The sequence below is a fragment of the Natrix helvetica genome (assembly GCF_964273705.1).
Source record: "Natrix helvetica genome assembly, chromosome: 1".
In the NCBI taxonomy this organism is placed as follows: domain Eukaryota; kingdom Metazoa; phylum Chordata; class Lepidosauria; order Squamata; family Natricidae; genus Natrix; species Natrix helvetica.
In genome coordinates, this window is record NC_138548.1 from 375,394,182 (window position 1) to 375,415,234 (window position 21,053).

Consider the following 21,053-nt stretch of genomic DNA (forward strand, 5'->3'; position numbering starts at 1 on the left):
AAGATTTAGCTAAAGAAATCTTCTCATTTTCCTTGGTTATCTTCTGACCAAAAGGAAAAGGAGTGAGATCAGCCCCAAATCAAGTTTCATCCAAAGCCGCTTTGCTCATTGCAGCCCAGCTGAAGCTCCACCACACCCATCATTCTCTGCCACCTATAGCACTTTACCCTCGCATCCCCTGCCACACTGGACCAAACGTTTCCCCAACAGCAGGGCGTCCTTTAATCGTCAGCATGGAACAGGGCATGCGCAAAAGACAAGCCCGGGATGTAGAGTAGACAGGACAGGAGAGGCGGCAGTTGCCTTACGAGACGCTCTATCTAAGAACAGTAAAAGAGGGCTCTTTACAGGTTTCGCCACTCTAGGATGCAGTAGTCTTTGACCCACCGTCTGAGAGTCCTGGGGAGCAGGGGAATTTTTGGCGGGAAGGATTTGCAGCTGCTCTTCTCAGCCTCAGAAGGGCTGAAACCGGGAAAGGGGCGGGGCGAGTGAGTGGGGGAAGGTCCGCTGTGAGCTAAGGCGGCATCGGAGGGGATTTCAGCCGTTCGGGCTGCGCTGAAGCCGGAGACCGAATGGAGGCCCGGGGGTCTTCCCTTCAGGCGGGGAGTGGCTGGCCGAGCGGCCTCCCCGAGGAGCCCCGCAGCTCCGAGGCCGAGCGCTGGCGCTTCCGCAGCTGCGGCTCCCGGGAGGCCGAGGGGCCCCGGGCGCTTTGCAGCCGCCTGCACCGGCTGTGCCGGGGGTGGCTGCGGCCCGAGCGGAGCAGCAAAGCCGAGATGCTGGACCTGGTGGTGCTGGAGCAGCTGCTGGCCCTACTGCCTCCGGAGCTGGCGGGCTGGCTGAGGGAGTGCGGGGCGGAGAGCTGCGCCCAGGCGGTGGCCCTGGCCGAAGGCTACCTCCTCGGCCCCGCAGCCGCCCCGGAGCCCGCAAAGGGGCAGCAGGTGAGGGAGTTTTCATCCTATTCTACGCCTTTTGTTTCACTTCCTTACAGATAAAAGCAAGAGAAAAACATCAGCACGTCTTAGGATGATGTAATAGTATGTGCGACTAACTGTGGGGCGTTATTCCCACATTCTATTTCCCCACATACTTGCAGGTGAAACTCGAAAAATTAGAATATTGTGCAAAAGTTCATTTATTTCAGTAATGCAACTTAAAAGGTGAAACTTATATATGAGATAAGACTCATTACATGCAAAGCAAGATAGTTCAAGCTTTGATTTGTCATAATTGTGATGATTATGGCTTACAGCTCATGAAAACCCCAAATCCACCATCTCAGAAAATTAGAATATTACATGTGTTGGAAGAAATGTGCTTCTGGGTTCAGCTCCAAGTGGGGAAAAAGACACTGGAGACATGGAGGCTGCTTGGAAAGGTGGTTTTAAAGGTGGACAGGACCACATGGCTTGAGTCCTGAACAGAAAAGGTGATCACATGCTTCAATGTTGGGGAGAAGGAAAGGGAAGGGGCTTGCTAGGCTTTTTATAACCTGTTCAGTCCCATCTCTCTGTTTCCTGTTCCTGTGTAAGAAATATATTCTGATTGGTTGTCAGACTCACATGGGCCCATGCAGGGGCAACTCTCTAGGCTGAGTCCAGGTTTGGTTGAATTCTCAGAGTTCTCAGATGCCATGTGGTCAGTTGAGTAAAGGCTTATATTATCATGCCTTCATTCCCATCCCCCTGGAGCTGAAGGGGAGAACTCTTTTATTATGTAAAGGGGCTGGCTCAGGCTTTAATGGCTCATGGTCAAAAGGTGGGGGCAGGAAGCTGCAGGGAGAGTTACCTTATCTTTTTGAAACATGTTTCTTTTCACATCCAGAGAAATATTCTGCCTTTTCAATGTTTCCTAGGATACTTCATTTTTCTGGGAGACAGCTGGGTGATAATTTCCTACAATCCCTCCTTTTTTTTTTTCAAAACATGTGAGTGGAACGCACATATTCTTGACAAAAGATCAAAATTGGTCATATCAAGGAAACTTAATTTTTCTGATGGAAAGGCATTGAGAGAGACAGCAGAAGGATCCCTTCAGTAGCTCCCAGAGAGCTTTCAACCATGAAGGTCTAGCTGCCAGGGTAAAAGATTTGGAAATAAATTTACAGTATCCAATTTTCTATTCCAATTATTTTCAGATGTTTGATATCACTGTCTGTGAGCTTCCAGACAGGTTAGAAGCAACTTCAAGTCACAAAAATCCTTCACAGCCATGGTTCTGCCTTTTAAAAAGCTACAGGCTGCCCATTTCCAAAGGATGGTTTTTGAACCTGCCCTAGCTCTGATTTTAGTGAGGCCAAATTGAGATTAGCTAGTGTGCAATCCAGACTATTTAGTATTTTTTTAAAATTACACACAATGAGCCCTGGGATTCCTACTCCTGAGACCACCAGTGCAACATATCCTGCTTTACTGGGCAGTGTGGTTTTTTCTTTGTCACAGTGAGGGCTTGGGTTTTTTGGAGATCCTCTCTGCTAGCTCTTCAAGTGGGGGAATTTCCCCTCACCTATGGGATTAGCAAGGGCAAAAATCAACCCAGAGAAGCTTTGTGAGGTAAAGTGAAGGAGATACTTTCAATCTAATTCTAAATGGGGTTTCTCTGTGTGTGTGTTTGTTTGTGTGTGTAGCTACTTCTATAATACATAAAATACAGACATTTTGGACGAATTTTCCTCCCACTAGATAGAAATCTAAGGTGTTCAGAACTTTCTGTGCCAACCACTCTCAAATACAATTCTTACATGAGTACATTAAACTGATTACAATATAAATGAGACAAGAAAGAAAACCTTACAATCAATTGCTGTGAATGAAGCAGAGGAAGAAAACCTTATAATCAATTTCCACCCTCCCCATAGTCTTTTCAGCTGTCTTCTGGGAATTGAAAAGTCTTTTGGTCTTTACTTCTTCATCTCCTTCAGGGTTCTTTCATGTCTGCTAGGGTGGCATGCTTGGTTTGGTGGTAAGGCTGGTGAGTTAGGCTTCACTCTGATTGCTGGAGATTCAGTGGAGGACTAGATCCAAACCCAAATCCTGGCTCAAATGGATGGAGGGTCTCCTCTAGAGGCATCTGGATTCATTTGCTCTGCTCATCTGTGCAGGGCTGAAAGACATGAGAACAAGGTCCCCTCCTACACAGAAAAGACATTGTTGGAGGATTAGAGGTAAGGGAGGGGCGTGGGGGGGTTGATAGCTTGAAGGCAGAGTTCGAAAAATAAAACCATTTACTAAACAGATAAACTGGTAACATTATGGGGATATCACAGATGAGAAATGGGGTCTGAATTCACATGCTTCAGGAAAGAAATGAACAGGTAAAATCATTTAAACACACAATAAATGCAAGGAAGAAACTTTTCTTGCAAATGAACTTAAAACATTTCCTGGGTTGTTACTTTAAGGTATAGGAAAGGAAGGAAGGGAAAAAAACCCTTCTCTTTACTCTGTTTCTGCTGGCCAAACAGACACAAAGTAAAGACTCCCCCCACCTTCACTTAGTTTTCTGGGCCCAACAAACTGAGCGAAGGCAATTTCTGCCAGTTTACTCTTTTCTTTCTTTTAACACTTTAAAATTCTTGTCTTTTTGGATTGGAGACATTTTATACTTACAATTATCTTGAGGGTGCACAAAGACTTAGACACACATTTACACAAGGACAAGGAGAAAATAAGAGGGGGGGGGAAGAGAACTCTCAGGTTTACACATCCTAGTCATTCCCAGCACAAATCTGTTAAACGAGGGAAGGCGCAAATCTTAACAAACAAACCACATGGTTGCATAGAAGACAGAGAAAGAGACAGACGAAAGAAAGAAGAAACCACAACGTTTTCCCCTTTCTTTTAAGTACCGTCATGTAGCCAAATTAGGTTTTCCTGTATCATCTTTCAGCAAAGCCCATTTCTCTACATATCTGTTCTACTTTCCTTTTCATTTCGGCCAGGACAGGCATCTGCTCTTCGTCCCAGGCCCCCTACATGGGGCTCCCCTTGAGATGCACCCGAAGATTACAGCTAGTTCAGAATGCGGCCGCGCAGGCCATCATGGGAGGGACAAACTTGAACATTGGGCACTATCTAATAAAATGAAATTCAATGGTGAAAAGAGTAAGGTTCTACATTTAGGCAACAAAAACGGAATGCACAGGTACAGTATAGGTGATACCTTACTCAGTAGTAGTAACTGTGAAAGGGATCTTGGAGTCCTAGTGGACAACCATTTAAATATGAGCCAGCAGTGTGCAGCAGCTGCCAAAAAAGCCAACACAGTTCTAGGCTGCATCAACAGAGGGATAGAATCAAGATCACGTGAAGTGTTAATACCACTTTATAATGCCTTGGTAAGGCCACACTTGGAATACTGCATTCAGTTCTGGTCGCCACGATGTAAAAAAGATGTGGAGACTCTAGAAAGAGTGCAGAGAAGAGCAACAAAGATGATTAGGGGACTGGAGACTAAAACATATGAAGAACGGTTGCAGGAACTGGGTATGTTTAGCTTAAGAGAAAGAAGGACTAGGGGAGACATGATAGCATTATTCCAATATCTCAGAGGTTGCCACAAAGAAGAGGGAGTCAAACTATTCTCCAAAGCACCTGAGGGTAGAACAAGAAGCAATGGGTGGAAACTAATCAAGGAGAGAAGCAACTTAGAACTGAGGAGAAATTTCCTGACAGTGAGAACAATTAATCAGTGGAACAGCTTGCCTCCAGAAGTTGTGAATGCCCCAACACTGGAAGTCTTTAAGAAGATGTTGGATAGCTATTTGTCTGAAACGGTATAGGGTTTCCTGCCTAGGCAGGGGGTTGGACTAGAAGACCTCCAAGGTCCCTTCCAACTCTACTATTGTATTGTATTGTATTGTATTGTAAGATACTCCCATATAACACCACTCCTGCGCGAACTGCACTGGCTGCCTGTGGTTTTTTGGGTGCGTTTCAAGGTGTTGGTTACTATCTTCAAAGCGCTCCATGGCATGGGACCTAGTTACCTGCGGGATCGTATCTCACCTCACACATCCTTACGACCAATCCGCTCTCAGAGGGAGGGACTCCTCCAGGTGCCATCCGCCAAGCAGTGCCAGTGGGCGGCGCCTAGGAGTAGAGCCTTCTCTGTGATGGGCCCAACCCTCTGGAATGACTTTCCCCCCGATATTAGAACTACTAACGACCTCCGCTCCTTCCGACAGAAACTTAAGACCCACCTGTTCCAATTAGCTGGCTTGACTGATGTATAGTCCCATCTTTAACCTCCTGGCAAATGTCTTACTGTGTAATTTTTAAGGGAAATTTTAATTATATTTGTATTTTAATTTAAATTTGGTACAGCACATTCTACCTCCTCCGTTTATTTATATGTTTATATGTTTATATATTTATGCACATTTATATTTTGTATCTATATGGTTTTTAATATGTCTGTACACCTCCCCGAGTCCTGTTTAGGAAAGGGTGCGGTTTATAAATAAAAGTTTACTTACTTACTTACAACAGCTTCCTTAGTGGGGTTTCCATGGCTACCCATGAGCTACCGCTTCCCATGATCCCGCTCATATGTGGGGCTCACTTCGTCCTAGCTGGGCTTGCCACTTCGTATTCCCTACCTCAATTTCGCGCTCTTTTAAAGGGACTTTTTTCTCGCCCTTCGGAGGGACTATTTGTGCCCTTCGGAGGGACTTTTCACGTTCCTCACCACGGGAACCTTCTTTTGTGGCCTTGCACGCAGGGACTTTTCTAACAGTTTTCAAGTCTTGGGGAAAGACTTGGGAGGACCAGCCGCACAGCTACCCAGGAGGGGTCCTGTCGTCAACAGGTATGCGCACCTCCTCTTTTCCTTTCTCTATGCACAATGGGCATTTGCTTTTTTTCTCTCACAGGACAAAAACAGCAACAACAATAAAAAAAATCATTCACTTTTCCATCCATTTTCACACACACATGGAGGCATACACCCATTTCCCATGCTTTAAAATTAAAATTTTAGAGAATTAAAATTTAGAGGTGCTCACCTTCTTTCCAGGCAGCCTTTGAGTTCAAACTCAAACCCCCTTTAAAACCTACATCCAAATGGCTAAGGCCAAGATAAAGTCCACCCACAGACTCAATGGGGTCTCTGCCGGCATGGGAGGCTTACCTGGGCCATATCCATTGGTTAGGCTAGCTTGGAGTCCCATCTGGGGTGCCAATTGTTGGAAGAAATGTCCTTCTGGGTTCGGCTCCAAGTGGGGAAAAAGACACTGGAGACATGGAGGCTGCTTGGAAAGATGGTTTTAATGGTGGACAGGACCACATGGCTTGAGTCCTGAACAGTAAAAGCTGATCACATGCTTCAATGTTGGTGGAGAAGAAGAAAAGGGAAGGGAAGGGCTGAAGAAGGGTTTGCAGGGCTTTTTATAATCTGTTTGGCCCCACCTATCTGTTTCCTGTTCCTATGTAAGAAATGTATTCTGATTGGTTGTCAGACTCACATGGGCCCATGCAAGGGCAACTCTTTAGGCTGAGTTGTGAATCCAGGTTTGGCTGAGTTCAGATGCCATGTGGCTAGTTGAGTAAAGGCTTATATTACCGTGTTTCCCCAAAAATAAGCCACGCCCTGCTAATAAGCCCAATCGGGCTTTTCAGAGCATGCGCCACAATACGCCCTCCCCTGAAAATAAGCCCGCCCCCAGTCCCCGCCATTAACACTGTACCACCTACCGGTACAGCTTCCGGGGCAAAAAGAGGGCTCGCCGCAAAAACAGCGGCAGGCCAGCAATGTGATCACCCCCTCCTGCCTGTTCCTTCTCGTGCAAAAAAACACCGCCAGCCCCAATGGCAAAGGCAGCCTGCCTGGTTCCCTTCCTCGCGTTCCTCGCCATTGTGCTCAGGGAAGCGGCTGGTGAAAAAAAAAACTTCTCACGAGTTCAAACATCTTGAAATCGCGAGAAGGTTTTTTTTTTTTTTTACCAGGGGCTTCCCTGAATATAATGTCGAGGAATGCAACAAAGCTAGAAAGGTAGGAGGCACGCCCCGCGGCCCAACACCGCCCACTTTGCCCCAATGGTAAAGGCAGCCTGCCTGGTTCCTTTCCCCGCTGTCCCTTTAATGAGGGGCGGCAGGTGGGGTGGGGGGGAGAAGCGAGGCACGCCTCCTACCTTTCCAGCTCCGTCGTGTTCCTCGCCCTTTCACCGATTGAATCCCCTTGTAAAAAAATCTCATTAGTTCAACTCACGAGATCTTTTTTTACAAGGGGATTCAATGAGCGAAAGGGCGAGGAACGCAACAGAGCTGTCAGTCTCTGGTGGCGCTAGGACACGCATCTCGCTTCTCCCCCCCCCCAGCTCTCCCCCCTCACTAAAGGGACGGCAGGAGAGGGAACCAGCCAGGCTGCCTTTATCATTGGGGCGAGGTGGGCGGTGTTGGGCTGCGATGCGCACCTCTTTCCAGCTTCATCGCGTTCCTCGCCCTTTCGCCCATTGAATCCCCTTGTAAAAAAAATCTCATTACTTCAACTCGCGAGGTTTTCCTACAAGGGGATTCAATGGGCGAAAGAGCAAGGAACGTGACGAAGCTGGAAAGATAAGAGGTGTACCTCACAGCCCAACACCGCCCACCTCGCCCCAATGATAAAGGCAGCCTGGCTGGTTCCCTCTCCTGCCATCCCTTTAGTGAGGAGGGAGAGGTGGGGGGGGGGAAGCGAGACGCATGTCCTAGTGCTACCAGAGACTGACAGCTCCGTCGCGTTCCTCGCCCTTTCGCTCATTGAATCCCCTTGTTAAAAAAACCTCGCGAGTTGAACTAATGAGATTTTTTTACAAGGGGATTCAATGAACGAAAGGGCGAGGAATGCAACAGAGCTGTCAGTCTCTGGTAGCGCTAGGACACGCGTCTCGCTTCTCCCCCCCCCCACACACCTCTCCCCCCTCACTAAAGGGATGGTGGGGAAGGGAACCAGCCAGGCTGCCTTTATCATTGGGGCGAGGTGGGCGGTGTTGGGCTGTTTATTTATTTATATTTGGTGCTTCTAGACCGCCCCCTCTCCCAGAAGGGACTCGGGGCGGTGTACATTCCATAGAGAATATCACAAAATACAATAAAAAATTAAATATGTACAGTTTGGAGGAGGTTAAAATGCAATTAAAAGAACTGTACAAAGCTAAATAAATATAATTTTTTTAAAATCCCTAAAACAGACACAACAGATTAAAAAACCCTAAGATAACCAGATAATAATATATTTGCCAGGAGGGACAGTTGTAATTATGCCAGGCCTGCTAATCGGAACAGGTGAGTCTTCAATTTTTGCCGGAAGGAGCGGAGGTCAGAAGTGGTTCTAATGTCGGGGGGGAGGTCATTCCAGAGGGTTGGGCCCATCACAGAGAAGGCCCTACTCCTTGGTGTCGCCCGTTGGCATTGCCTAGTGGACGGCACCAGGAGAAGTCCCTCCCTGTGTGAGCGAATTGGCCGCAGGGATGTATGTGGGAGGATGCGATCCCGCAAGTAACTAGGTCCCGTGCCATGGAGCGCTTTAAAGATGGTAATCAGCACCTTGAAACGCACCCGAAAAACCACAGGTAGCCAGTGCAGCTCGCGCAGGAGAGGTGTTACGTGGGAGTACTCGTACTCCCCATCACAGCCCGCGCGGCTGCGTTCTGAACCAACTGCAGTCTCCGGGCGCGTCCCAAGGGCAGCCCCATGTAGAGAGCGTTGCAGTAATCCAGGCGGGACGTCACCAGCGCATGAGTGACCGTGCGTAGGGCATCCCGGTCCAGTAGGGGGCGCAATTGGCGCACCAGGCGAACCTGGTGGAACGCCCCCCTCGCCACGGCTGCCACATGGTCATCCATTGACAGCCGGGCATCAAGGAGGACGCCCAAATTGTGCGCCCGTTCCACAGGGGGCAATTGTTCGCCCCCTATGGCCAGCGATGGAATCAGCTGGCTGAACCGAGGTGCCGGTAGCCACAGCCACTCGGTCTTGGAGGGGTTGAGTTTAAGTCTGTTGTCCCCCATCCAGACCCCGACGGCTTCCAAGCACCGGGACATCACTTCAACAGCCTCGTTGGGGTGGTTTGGGGTTGAAATATACAGCTGAGTATCATCAGCGTAGAGGTGATACTCAACCCCAAAACCACGGATGATCTCACCCAGCGGCTTCACATATGTGTTGAACAGGAGAGGCGAGAGGACCGACCCCTGTGGCACTCCACAAGTGAGTGGCCTCGGGGTCGACCTCTGTCCCCCTGTCAACACACATTGCCTCCGGTCGGAGAGGTAGGAGCCGAACCACCGCAAAACGGTACCTCCGACTCCTATCCCCTCCAACCGGCGCAATAATACAATAATACAATAATACAATAGTAGAGTTGGAAGGGACCTTGGAGGTCTTCTAGTCCAACCCCCTGCCTAGGCAGGAAACCCTATACCGTTTCAGACAAATAGCTATCCAACATCTTCTTAAAGACTTCCAGTGTTTAAGTGTATTCCAGTGTATTGTATTATTGTATTATTATTGTATATATATATATATATATATATATATATATATATATATATATATATATATATATATATATATTTGTGTTGTATTTGTGCTGATAAATAAATAAAGGGAGACTAGTATAGATCTATTTCAAGCTATTTAGCTCTCATCAGCTAGCCATACCCTTACTGGGATTTGAACCTGGGCTAGCTGATGAGAGCTAAATAGCTTGAAATAGATCTATACTAGTCTCCCTTTATTTATTTATCAGCACAAATACAACACAAATATAAAAAAGGCAACATTAAAAATAAAAATATGGTTTTCTGCCTGCATGGTCCTCTCTAATGAGCCAAAGGACAGAAAGGGGCATACCAGGTGTTGTAACACAAATATATAGAGAGAGAGGGGGGGGGAGGGAGGGAGGGAAGGAGGGATGAGAATTGCTCTCTCTATCTATATATATAGATGGGGGGGAGAGAGAGATGAAAATTGTTCTAGATAGATAGATAGATAGATAGATAGATAGATAGATAGATAGATAGATAGATAGATAGATGAAAATTGCTCTCTAGATAGATAGATAGATAGATAGATAGACAGACAGACAGACAGACAGACAGACAGATAGATGAGAATTGTTCTCGATAGATAGATAGATAGATAGATAGATAGATAGATAGATAGATAGATGTAGATGTGTGCATGTGTATGTATGTATGTAAGTATGTACTGTACACACAAACACACAAACACACACACACACACACACACACACACACACACACACACACACTACATCCATACATCCACCCACCCACCCACCCACCTACCTACCTACCTACCCCGTTTCCCTGAAAATAAGACCTCCCTGGATAACAAGCCCAATTGGGCTTTTGAGAGCATGCGCTAAAGTAAGCCCTCCCTGAAAATTTTGCAACACAGCAGCAGCCATGAGGTGACCACGCTTGCTGCCCCCTGCCCCTCAAAAATAATAAGACCTCCCTGACAATAAAGCCAAGCGCTCATTTCGGGGGTCAAAAGAAAATAAGACCCTGTCTTACTTTCGGGAGAAACACAATAGATATATAGATAGACAGCTATACAGACAGACAGATAGACAGATGCGATTTAAACATACTTTTAGTAACTTCAATCTGCAGAAAATTTCAGCTACAGAGGCAATGTGAAAAGATTAAACATATTTTTTTTAAAAAGACTTTTCCCTGGGAGGGATTCCGGATTCCAGGGCGGTTGGGGGGGGGGGAATATGGGGCCGGAGGAGCCACCCAACCCATCACTCACTTTGATTGTTTTGATTGTAGCGAAGCCTCAGAGTCTCCAGGTCTCCTCTGGATGCCTCCTCAGTGTCACGCGCCATCTGGGTGTTTCTCTCCCAATAGTATTATTATTGTATTATTATTGTATGTATATATATATATATATATATATATATATATATATATATATATATATATATATATATATATATATATATATATATATATATATATATATATATATATATATATATATATATATATATATATATATATATATATATATATATATATATATATATATATATATATATATATATATATATTTGTGTTGTATTTGTGCTGATAAATAAATAAAGGGAGACTAGTATAGATCTATTTCAAGCTATTTAGCTCTCATCAGCTAGCCATACCCTTACTGGGATTTGAACCTGGGCTAGCTGATGAGAGCTAAATAGCTTGAAATAGATCTATACTAGTCTCCCTTTATTTATTTATCAGCACAAATACAACACAAATATAATAATACAATAGGATACCATGGTCGATGGTATCAAAAGCCGCCGAGAGGTCTAATAGGACCAGGATAGAGGAACAACCTCTATCTCTGGCCCTCCAGAGATCATCGACCAAAGGCTGTCTCTGTGCTGTGCCCGGGTCGGAAGCCGGACTGGCGTGAGTCTAGATACTCGGATTCGTCAAGGTGTTGTGGAAACTGCTGCGCCACCACATTCTCGACAACCTTCGCTAAAAACGGAAGGTTGGAGACTGGACGATAGTTAGGTAGCTCCATTGGGTCGAGTGCAGGCCTCTTAAGTAAGGGTCTCACCACCGCCTCCTTCAAGGCGGCTGGTAAGGATCCCTCACCCAATGAGGCATTCACCAGGCCCAGAAGCCAGCCTCGGGTCACCTCCCAAGATGCCAGTACCAACCAGGAGGGACACGGGTCCATTAAACATGTGGTGGGTCGCAGCCGTCCACGCAACCTATCCAAATCCTCGGGGGCAACAGAATCAAACTCATCCCAGGATGGTCTCACAAGACTCGCTGTTGGCGGCCCGTCCGGTCCACTGAGGGGGGCCCATCCGCTCCGGATCTGAGCGACTTTATCCTGCAGATATTCCCCAAACTCCTCTGCTCTGCCCTGCAAGGGTGCCCCTTGCGTCCTCTGTGACAAGAGGGAGCGGGTCACCCTAAACAGGGCGGCAGGGCGGTTATCCGTGGACGCAATAAGAGCAGCGCAATATCTACGTTTGGCCGCCCTTAATGCCACAAGGTAGGTCCGTAAATAGGCTCTTACCTGTGTTCGATCAGATTCGGAGCGTGAGGACCTCCACCTGCTCTCTAGACGTCTCCTATGGCGCTTCATCACCCTCAGCTCCTCGGTATACCAAGGAGCCCGGGTGGGTCGCTGCCGCAGGAGAGGTCGCAAAGGCGCAACCCGGTCCAAGGCCCCAGCCACCGCCCTATTCCAGGCGGCCGCTAGGTCCTCCAACCGAGCGTGGGTCAGGGCTACAGGTAATGGCCCAAGCTCCGTCTGGAACCTATCCGGCTCCATCAGGTGCTTGGGGCGGTACCAGCTTGGACCTTCTGGTCCCGCCTCCTCGCGGTAGGGGGTAGCGCCAGGGAAGTCCAGCCGGAGACATGAGTGATCCGACCATGACAGGGGTGTAACAACAAAGTCCCCTATACCCAGATCACTCGTCCACTGCTCAGATACAAAAACAAGGTCCAATGTGTGGCCACCTTCGTGTGTGGGGCCCTGAATTAACTGGGTCAGGCCCATGGCTGTCATGGAAGCCATGAACTCCCGAGCCACCTCAGACGCTGCTCCCGTCGACGGCAGGTTGAAATCCCCCATAACCACAAGCCTGGGGATCTCACCCGCCGTCTCCGAGATCAGCTCGAGGAGCTCGGGCAGGGCCGCTGATGTATAGCGAGGAGCCAAGTATACAATCAGCAAACCCAACTGCCTCCCTGGGCCCCATTTCACACCAAGGGACTCACACCCGGATATCTGAGGAACAGTGAACTCCCTCGGCTCTAGACCTTCCCGTATAACTACCGCCACCCCACCACCCTTACCCAGGGCCCGAGGCTGATGGAATGCGCGGAAACCTGGTGGGCACATTTCCACGAGGGGTAAACCACCCTCGTGGCCCAACCAGGTCTGTGAGGTACACCTCTGTGTACAACCAGGTCTGTGAGGTACACCTCTTATCTTTCCAGCTTCGTCACATTCCTCGCCCTTTCGCCCATTGAATCCCCTTGTAGGAAAACCTCGTGAGTTGAACTAATGAGTTTTTTTTTACAAGGGGATTCAATGGGCGAAAGGGCGAGGAACGCGATGAAGCTGGAAAGAGGTGCGCATCGCAGCCCAACACCGCCCACCTCGCCCCAATGATAAAGGCAGCCTGGCTGGTTCCCTCTCCTGCCGTCCCTTTAGTGAGGGGGGAGAGGTGGGGGGGGGGGAGAAGCGAGACGCGTGTCCTAGCGCTACCAGAGACTAAAAGCTCCGTCGCGTTCCTCACCCTTTCGCTCATTGAATCCTCTTGTAAAAATAATCTTGCGAGTTGAACTCATGAGGCTTTTTTTACAAGGGGATTCAATCGGCAAAAGGGCGAGGAACGGAACGGAGCTGGAAAGTTAAGAGGCATGCTTCGCTTCTCCCCCCCCCCCCACCTGCCACCCCTCGTTAAAGGGATGGCGGGGAAGGGAACCAGGCAGGCTGCCTTTACCATTGGGGCGAGGTGGGTGGTGTTGGGCCGCGAGGCGTGCCTCTTACCTTTCCAGCTCTGTCGCGTTCCTCGCCATTGTATTCAGGGAAGCCCCTGGTAAAAAAAAACCTCGCGATTTCAAGATGTTTGATTGAACTCGTGAGAAGTTTTTTTTTTTTTACCAGCCATTTCCCTGAGCACAATGGCGAGGAACGCGACGCAGCTGGAAAGGTAAAAGGCGCGCCTTGCTTCTCACCTGCCCCAGAAATAATAAGCCTTCCCCTATAATAAGCCCAAGGCCATATTTCGTGGGGCAAAAGAAAATAAGCCCCTGTCTTATTTTCGGGGAAACACGGTATCACGCCTTCATTCCCATCCCCCTGGAGCTGAAGGGGAGAACTCTTTTATTATGTAAAGGGCCTGGCTCAGGCTTTAATGGCTCATGGACAAAAGGTGGGGGCAGGAAGCTGCAGGGAGAGTTACCTTGTCTTTTTGAAACATGTTTCTTTTCACATCCAGAGAAATATTCTGCTTTTTCAATATTTCCTAGGATATTTCATTTTTCTGGGAGAGGGCTGGGTGATAACTTCCTACACATGCAATCAAGAAAACAAGGATTGTGCATAGAACAATATCAGACCTCTGAAAACTACAAGCATGCATATGTACTCAGTACTTGCTTTGGGCCCCTTTCGCAGCAATTACTGCCTCAATGCGCCATGGCATGGAAGCTATCAGCCTATGGCACTGCTGAGGTGTTATGGAAGACCAGATACTTCAATAGCGGCCTTCAGCTCTTCTGCATTGTTCGGTCTCGTGTCTCCCTTTTTCTCTTGGCAATGCCCCATAGCTTCTCTATGGGGTTCAGGTCAGGCGAGTTTGCTGGCCAATCAAGCACAGTAATCCCACGGTCATTGAACCAGTTTTGGGTGCTTTTGGCAGTGTGGGCAGATGCCAAGTCCTGCTGGAAAATGAAGTCAGCATCCCCATAAAGCTTGTCTACGGAAGGAACCATGAAGTGCTCCAAAATCTCCTGGTAGACGGCTGCATTGACCCTGGTCTTAATGAAGCACAGTAATCCAAAGTCCTGTTGTTCAGTGGTCCAAAGTCCTCTTTTCTGATGAGAACAACTTTTGCCAAAAGCATCAAAACCTGGTTCTATACAAGGAATGAATCGAGGATAGTAAAAGATTATGAAATTAGAGATGAAAATTGTGTTTAGGTGAACCAAATAGTACTTAGATTCCATATTTCAAAATCTATGCTTGAAATTATGAGGCAAAAACACAGACACCTCCCCCCCGTCCTCAAGGTTTTTGAATCTAGTCCATACTATCATCCTAAAAAGCAGTAGTGTTCAGTAAAATACTTTACAAAATCAGTTTGAATATAATTATCCATTTTTACATTGCTTAGTTTCAGTATAATTAGTAGAGATGCAGATCCTGAGCCTATATGGTTTCCCCAACTGATGTAAGTGGGAAGATTGTATGATTATTAGATACTTAACACAAGTATCTCCTGGATTCTTCAATCAATATAGAGCTAGAAGGGACTTGAGGGTCTTCTTGTCTAACCCCCTTGTTCAGACAGAAAACCATATATGTATATGGCGGCACACTACCATGTCAAATTTAAGTGATCCTCCACTAGGACTCTACAGTCCCTCTGACAGTTACTGTTTTTGAGCCATGTTTTGCCTAATCTGTACTTGTACCTATGGTTTTTCCTGCCTAAGTGTAAAACCTTGCGTCTCTCTGCATTAAATTTCATTTTCTGGAATGGGGCCCATTGTTCAAGTCTAACAAGATCATTTTGTATCCTGAGCTTATCTTCTGGGTAGTTGGCTGTTCCTGCCAGCTTAATGTTTTCTACAGATTTGATGAGTTCCCCTTCTACTCCCCCATCTAAACCATTTATGAAGATATTGAAGAGTACTGAGCCTAAGATGGATCTTTCTGATACCCCACTATAGACATTTCACTATAGACAGTTCTAAGCAGACTTTCGATTATACATATGATAGAGTTTGAAAAAAATGGTTCCTGAAGAAAAAACAAAGCTTACAGAGAAAAACAACAAAGTATACTTTATTCATATTCCATTATCATGATCATGGAGCTCCCTACCTGATGATAGAAGGAGAGAGCCCTGAACAAACCTATTTTTCAGATTAAATGCATATGGACCTTAACATTTGAAACAGTATTAGAGCAAGGTAAAAGGACTAATGCAAGTATACATCATTGTTTTCCTGGACTGTTTTGATAAGCTATTAAACTGAGCTTTCTCAGGATTCTTCCTCATATTAACATGTCAAAAAAACAGTGTTTACATTCTGGTTTAGGGAATGGTGGGTCTGCTGACAGTTTTTGGTTACTGAAGTTCCTATCATGATTTTCATTACTGTTAGTAATTCTATTTTATCTATTCCATTGGTGGGATTCAATTTTTTTACTCCTCGTTCTGTGGGCATGGCATGGCTTGGTGGCGTGGCAGGGTAAGGATATTGCAAAATCCTCATTTCCTCCCAATCAACTGGGACTTGGGAGGCAGAGAATAGATGGGAGAGGAGCCAGTTAGAGGTGGAATTACCAGTTCTCTGAACTACTCAAAATTTCCGCTACTGGTTCTCCAGAACTGATCAGAACCTGCTGAATACAACCTCTGATCTATTCCCAATTTGTGTCATGTCATTCTTTTAGTCCACCTTAGGATATTATTGCACTCTGCATGTCCCTTTGCTTTGATATGGAGAGTATATCATTCCTTACAGTTGGATATCATTCAGAATCATTTTACAAAAGTGATTTATTGATCAAATCTGCTGAAAGGTTGCACTCCATCGCAACAGAGATTCTCAATATTTCTGCTTTTCTATATATTCAAAATTATCTTAAAACATTTATCACTAAATGTTAAACCTGACTGGGAATTTTTTAGAAAGAATGAAGTATCCAAATATCTTTTAATGAGTCTCAATGTTTCAGGTCATGTGTTTTACCCTCAAAGGCACCCTGGTGTACATTCCAAGATCTCCTGAACTTTCAGGTCAGTGGTCTCCTCACGGATAGAATAGACATAAATACATTCACAAAGAAGGAAAGGCCGTAATTGTCAAGTAATGAGAAGAAGATAAATAAGCAGCTCCTGTTCTGAAGGAAAATAGGAAATAAAAAGGAAGCAACTTACAAAAGTGGCAGGCGTTTATCCAGAAATAACAGCAACCCACAGTAGGAGTCCTCAAATTCTCTCATTTTGACTTGAATTGGAAAAATACATGTGGAGAACAAAAACTTAAGCAAACTAACATCAAAGTAGATCATTAATCAGGTGTTTTTTTAAGTTGCAGGAGCCATTCATTGGGGAGATCTCAGCAGAGCTCCAGGGAAGAGGAGATCCATCCAATGATTTTGAAGAGCTTCTTTTCAGGAGGATCCAACTGGGACTACCTTGCCAGGTAAGTGTAAGTTTCTTCTGTGAAGTGTAAACGCCTTCATTCATGAACTTCTTTGTAAACCAAAGGCCGAGTCTCTGTGAATTTCAATCCTGGTGCTCCACAGAATGACCCAGTGAGCCTTACTAATTCAACCTTGAAGATGATTTTAGGAATACAAACAAAGGACAATTAACAAAAGTCTTGTACTAGAAAAGTGTTGGAACAGTTTAATCTTTCTTAATATGTTTAAAAGACTTGATATTTTCAGGATCATATGCAACGTTTTGAATTAGGGCAGATAAAAAATTCCTAATAGGTATGTCATGTTTTCTAACAAATGAGTGTTTTACTGGGCCAGAGAGATAAGCCCAGAGGATTCCCTGCACAAAATCTTTTTGGTGAATTCTGCCAGGCCAGGGGAGGGGTGGGGGTGTTCCCAAGCACTGCCATTCTGCAACTTGGATGCATCTCACCCATATTTTGTGCCTTTAAAAAAGCAGCATGGAGGAGGTGGAGGGGGGGGCTTCCCACCCTTAAGTGTGGTTGTTTATTTGCTAGAAGAAAATGTCCATTTGGTCTCTTGCAAAGCTCTCTTTTCTCTTTTGGAATTAAGAAAGAAAACGTAAGAGAGGACTGTCACATGGGGAAGATTTTTTGTTTTTGTTTCTAGGGCTCTGATCCCTTTGAGGTGGCGGCTGTGGACTTCACAGAGGAGGAGTGGGCACTGCTGGATTCTAGCCAGAAGGCCTTCTGCAGGGAAGTCATGCTGGAGGTTACTATGAATATGGCTGCTCTGGGTAAGGATCCTCTTTGCTCTGGGTTCTGTTGATTAGGAAAAGTGTTTTAAGGGGGAATTAAAGAGTACATGCACTCCGTTTCAAAACGGAAGAGCCAGCGGTGTCCGAAGACGTCTCCATGGTCATGAGGCTAGCATGACTAAACGTCAGAGGTTCATGAAACACTGTTACGTTCCCATCAAGGTGGTCCTATTTTTCTACTTGCATTTTTAGATGCTTTCGAACTGCTAGGTTGGCAGAAGCTGGGACAAGTAACGGGAGTTCACTCCGTTACACGGCACTAGGGATTCAAACTGCTGACCTTTCTGATTGACAAGCTCAGGGTCTTAGCCACTGAGTCATCGCGTCCCACTCACAATGTATAGTAGGTGGCTAATATCCAGTGGACACCCACATGTGCAAAAGTCTCATACACATCCCTTTGCTTCCCTTTAACTGCCAGTGGCCCTGGATTATAAACCAGCCGATCCACTACATAGTAATTTTGTCCAAGGTTGTCCTCACAGCCACTCTTCTACAAAACAACAAGGGCCTTTTCAGTAATGTCCACCATACGATTGTGAACGGCCTTAGATGCAAATGCCTGAGCAGATTGACCTAACAACAGTATAAAGCCTTCATATGGGTCAGTGCTGACAAATCTCTTGGATATCATTAAGAGTGTCCTACATTATTATTATTATTATTATTATTATTATTATTATTATTATTATTATTATTATTATTATTATTATTATTATTCGCATTTCTAGACCGCCCCCTCTCCTAAAAAAGGACTCGGGGACATTTTCAACCCAACATCTCCTAGTTGTTGGCACCAATTTGCTGGTACCAATGCTGATGTCAGATGGGCATATTTCTGATTGGGAGTCCCCGCCCCCCAGCCATCATTTTCAATTCTAATGAGAATTTCTGCCTTTTTTCCCCCAAACAGGTGGTGGTGGTGGGCTGGAGAATGAGAATGAGAAGCCGCGGAGGTTATTTAAACCACAATGGGCAGTGTCTTCAAAGAGCCAAAGTGACTTCCGTACAAGTCGTAATATGATGCACCATCAGAGGATCCACTCAAATGACAAAATATATAGCTGCATAGAGTTTGGAAAGAGATTCACTGAGAGTAGTGATACAAATTGCCATCAAAGGATTGACACAGAGGACAGACCATATAAATGCATGGAGTGTGAAAAGAGCTTTATTGACAAATGGCACCTTACTTTCCACCTAAGGATGCACGCAGCGGAAAGACCATATAAATGCATGGAGTGTGGAAAAAGCTTTTGTCAGAACTCAGAACTTAATCGTCATAAGAGGATCCACACTGGGGAGAGACCATATAAATGCATGGAGTGTGAAAAGAGCTTTATTGACAAATGGCAACTTACTTTACACCTAAGGAATCACACTGGGGAGAGACCATATAAATGCATACAGTGTGGAAAAGCATTTACTCAGAAAAGTAGTCTTATTAAACATGAAAGAATCCACACAGGGGAAAAACCATTTCAATGTACAGAATGTGGAAAGAGCTTTGCTCAGAAAGGACATCTTAAATCTCATAACAGAATCCACACTGGGGACAAACCATATAAATGCATGGAGTGTGGAAAGAGCTTTATTGATAAATGCCTCCTTACTTTTCACCTAAGGATGCACACAGCGGAAAGAACATATAAATGCATAAAGTGTGGAAAAGCATTTACTCACAAAAGTAGTCTTATTAGTCATGAAAGAATCCACACAGGGGAAAAACCATTTCAATGTACAGACTGTGGAAAGAGCTTTTCTCAGAAAGGATATCTTAAATCCCATAACAGAATCCACACTGGGGGCAGACCATATAAATGCATGGAGTGTGGAAAAAGTTTTCATTGGAACAGAGATCTTATTTGTCATGAAAGGACCCACACTGGGGAGGGCCCATACAAGTGCATGGAGTTTGGAAAGAGATTCACTGAAAGTAGTGATATTAATTGCCATCAAAGGATTGACACAGAGGACAGACCATATAAATGCATGGAGTGTGAAAAGAGCTTTATTGACAAATGGCTCCTTACTTTCCACCTAAGGATGCACACAGCGGAAAGACCATATGAATGCATGGAGTGTGGAAAAGCATTTACTCAGAAAAGTGGGCTTATTGCACATGAAAGAATCCACACAGGGGAAAAACCATTTCAATGTACAGAATGTGGGAAATGTTTTGCTCAAAAAGGACAACTTAATTCTCATAAAAGGATCCACACTGGGGAGAGGCCATATAAATGCACGGAGTGTGGAGAAAGCTTTCTTTGGAGGGGACAACTTAGTCATCATAAGAGGATCCACACCAGGGAGAGGCCATGTAAATGATTGGAGTCTGGAAAAAGTTTTCATTGGAACAGATCTTATTTGTTATGAAAGAACCCACACTGGGGAGCGCCCATACAAGTGTATGGAGTGTGGAAAACAATTTACTCGGAAAAATTATCTTATTAATCATGAAAGAGTTTATATGGGAAACAGACCATATAAATGCACAGAATGTGGGAAAGGTTTTGCTCCAAAAGGACAACTTAATTCTCAAAAGGATCCACATAGAATAGAGACCATATGAATGCATCTGGAGAAAGCTTTATATTGTATGGAGTGTGGGTGTAATTTTATTGGAAATAAATATCTTACTCATGAAAGGATTCACTTGTGGAGGAAACCTTCTAAATGGACAAATTAGAAAAGCCTCCAAGTAGAAACTCTTATCTGACTCACCAGTAAAGGATCCAACGAGGAAAATTGTGTGTGGAAAAGGTAAACTCAGGAAGAACACCATAATTCTTATAAAATAAGGCCCACAGCAGAAACCATATAAATCCACGAAAGGGTATTCTGAACAATACTGGATCAAATATTTGAATTCATTCAGAGCAGCCAGGTGTTCCGTTGCTTGTTTTGACCTGCATTTTTCTGTGCTGTGGCAACAGAGATGAAAAATAAGAACTAAGCCCTTCAGTTTCCTGCCTTTTGCCCACCACCATCTCACCATCTTTTCCAAACTGAGGATTGATGGCTTCCTTGACTTCCCTGTTGATTTAGCAATAGCACTTAGACTTATATACAGCTTCAAAGTGCTTTACAATCCTCTCTAAGTGGTTTACATAGTCAAGATATTTCCGCCAACGATCTGGATCCTCATTTTGTTGGCCTTGGAAGGATGGAATGTTGAGTCAATCTTGAGCATGTTAAGGTTTGAAGTGCCAAATTGCAGGCAGCCAGCAGGCAGTAGTCTAGCCTGGTAAAATCAAGGAGAAAAGGTGAAGAAAAGGTCAAGACTTCAACAGAACTGTAGTAGATATAAAACAGATATAGTACAGATTGTACTGTATAGAAAAAGG

The 21,053-nt window shown here is 45.3% G+C and overlaps 1 protein-coding gene across 2 annotated transcripts; it reads left to right on the top strand.

Moving 5' to 3' along the window:
- Window positions 1–252: 252 nt before the first annotated feature.
- Window positions 253–20,441, top strand: LOC309383773 (uncharacterized protein). 2 transcript variants are annotated; one of them, XM_081936646.1, is made up of 4 exons: window positions 253–938; window positions 16,796–16,909; window positions 17,559–17,685; window positions 18,620–20,441. In XM_081936646.1, exons 1-4 carry the CDS (start codon window positions 573–575, stop codon window positions 20,032–20,034), a joined length of 2,022 nt encoding a protein of 673 aa, XP_081792772.1. In that variant the 5' UTR covers window positions 253–572; the 3' UTR covers window positions 20,035–20,441. The 2 variants fall into 2 exon arrangements, with proteins under 2 accessions (XP_081792772.1, XP_081792773.1); XM_081936647.1 differs by having other exon boundaries at window positions 16,802–16,909.
- The last annotated feature ends 612 nt before the right edge of the window (window positions 20,442–21,053 follow it).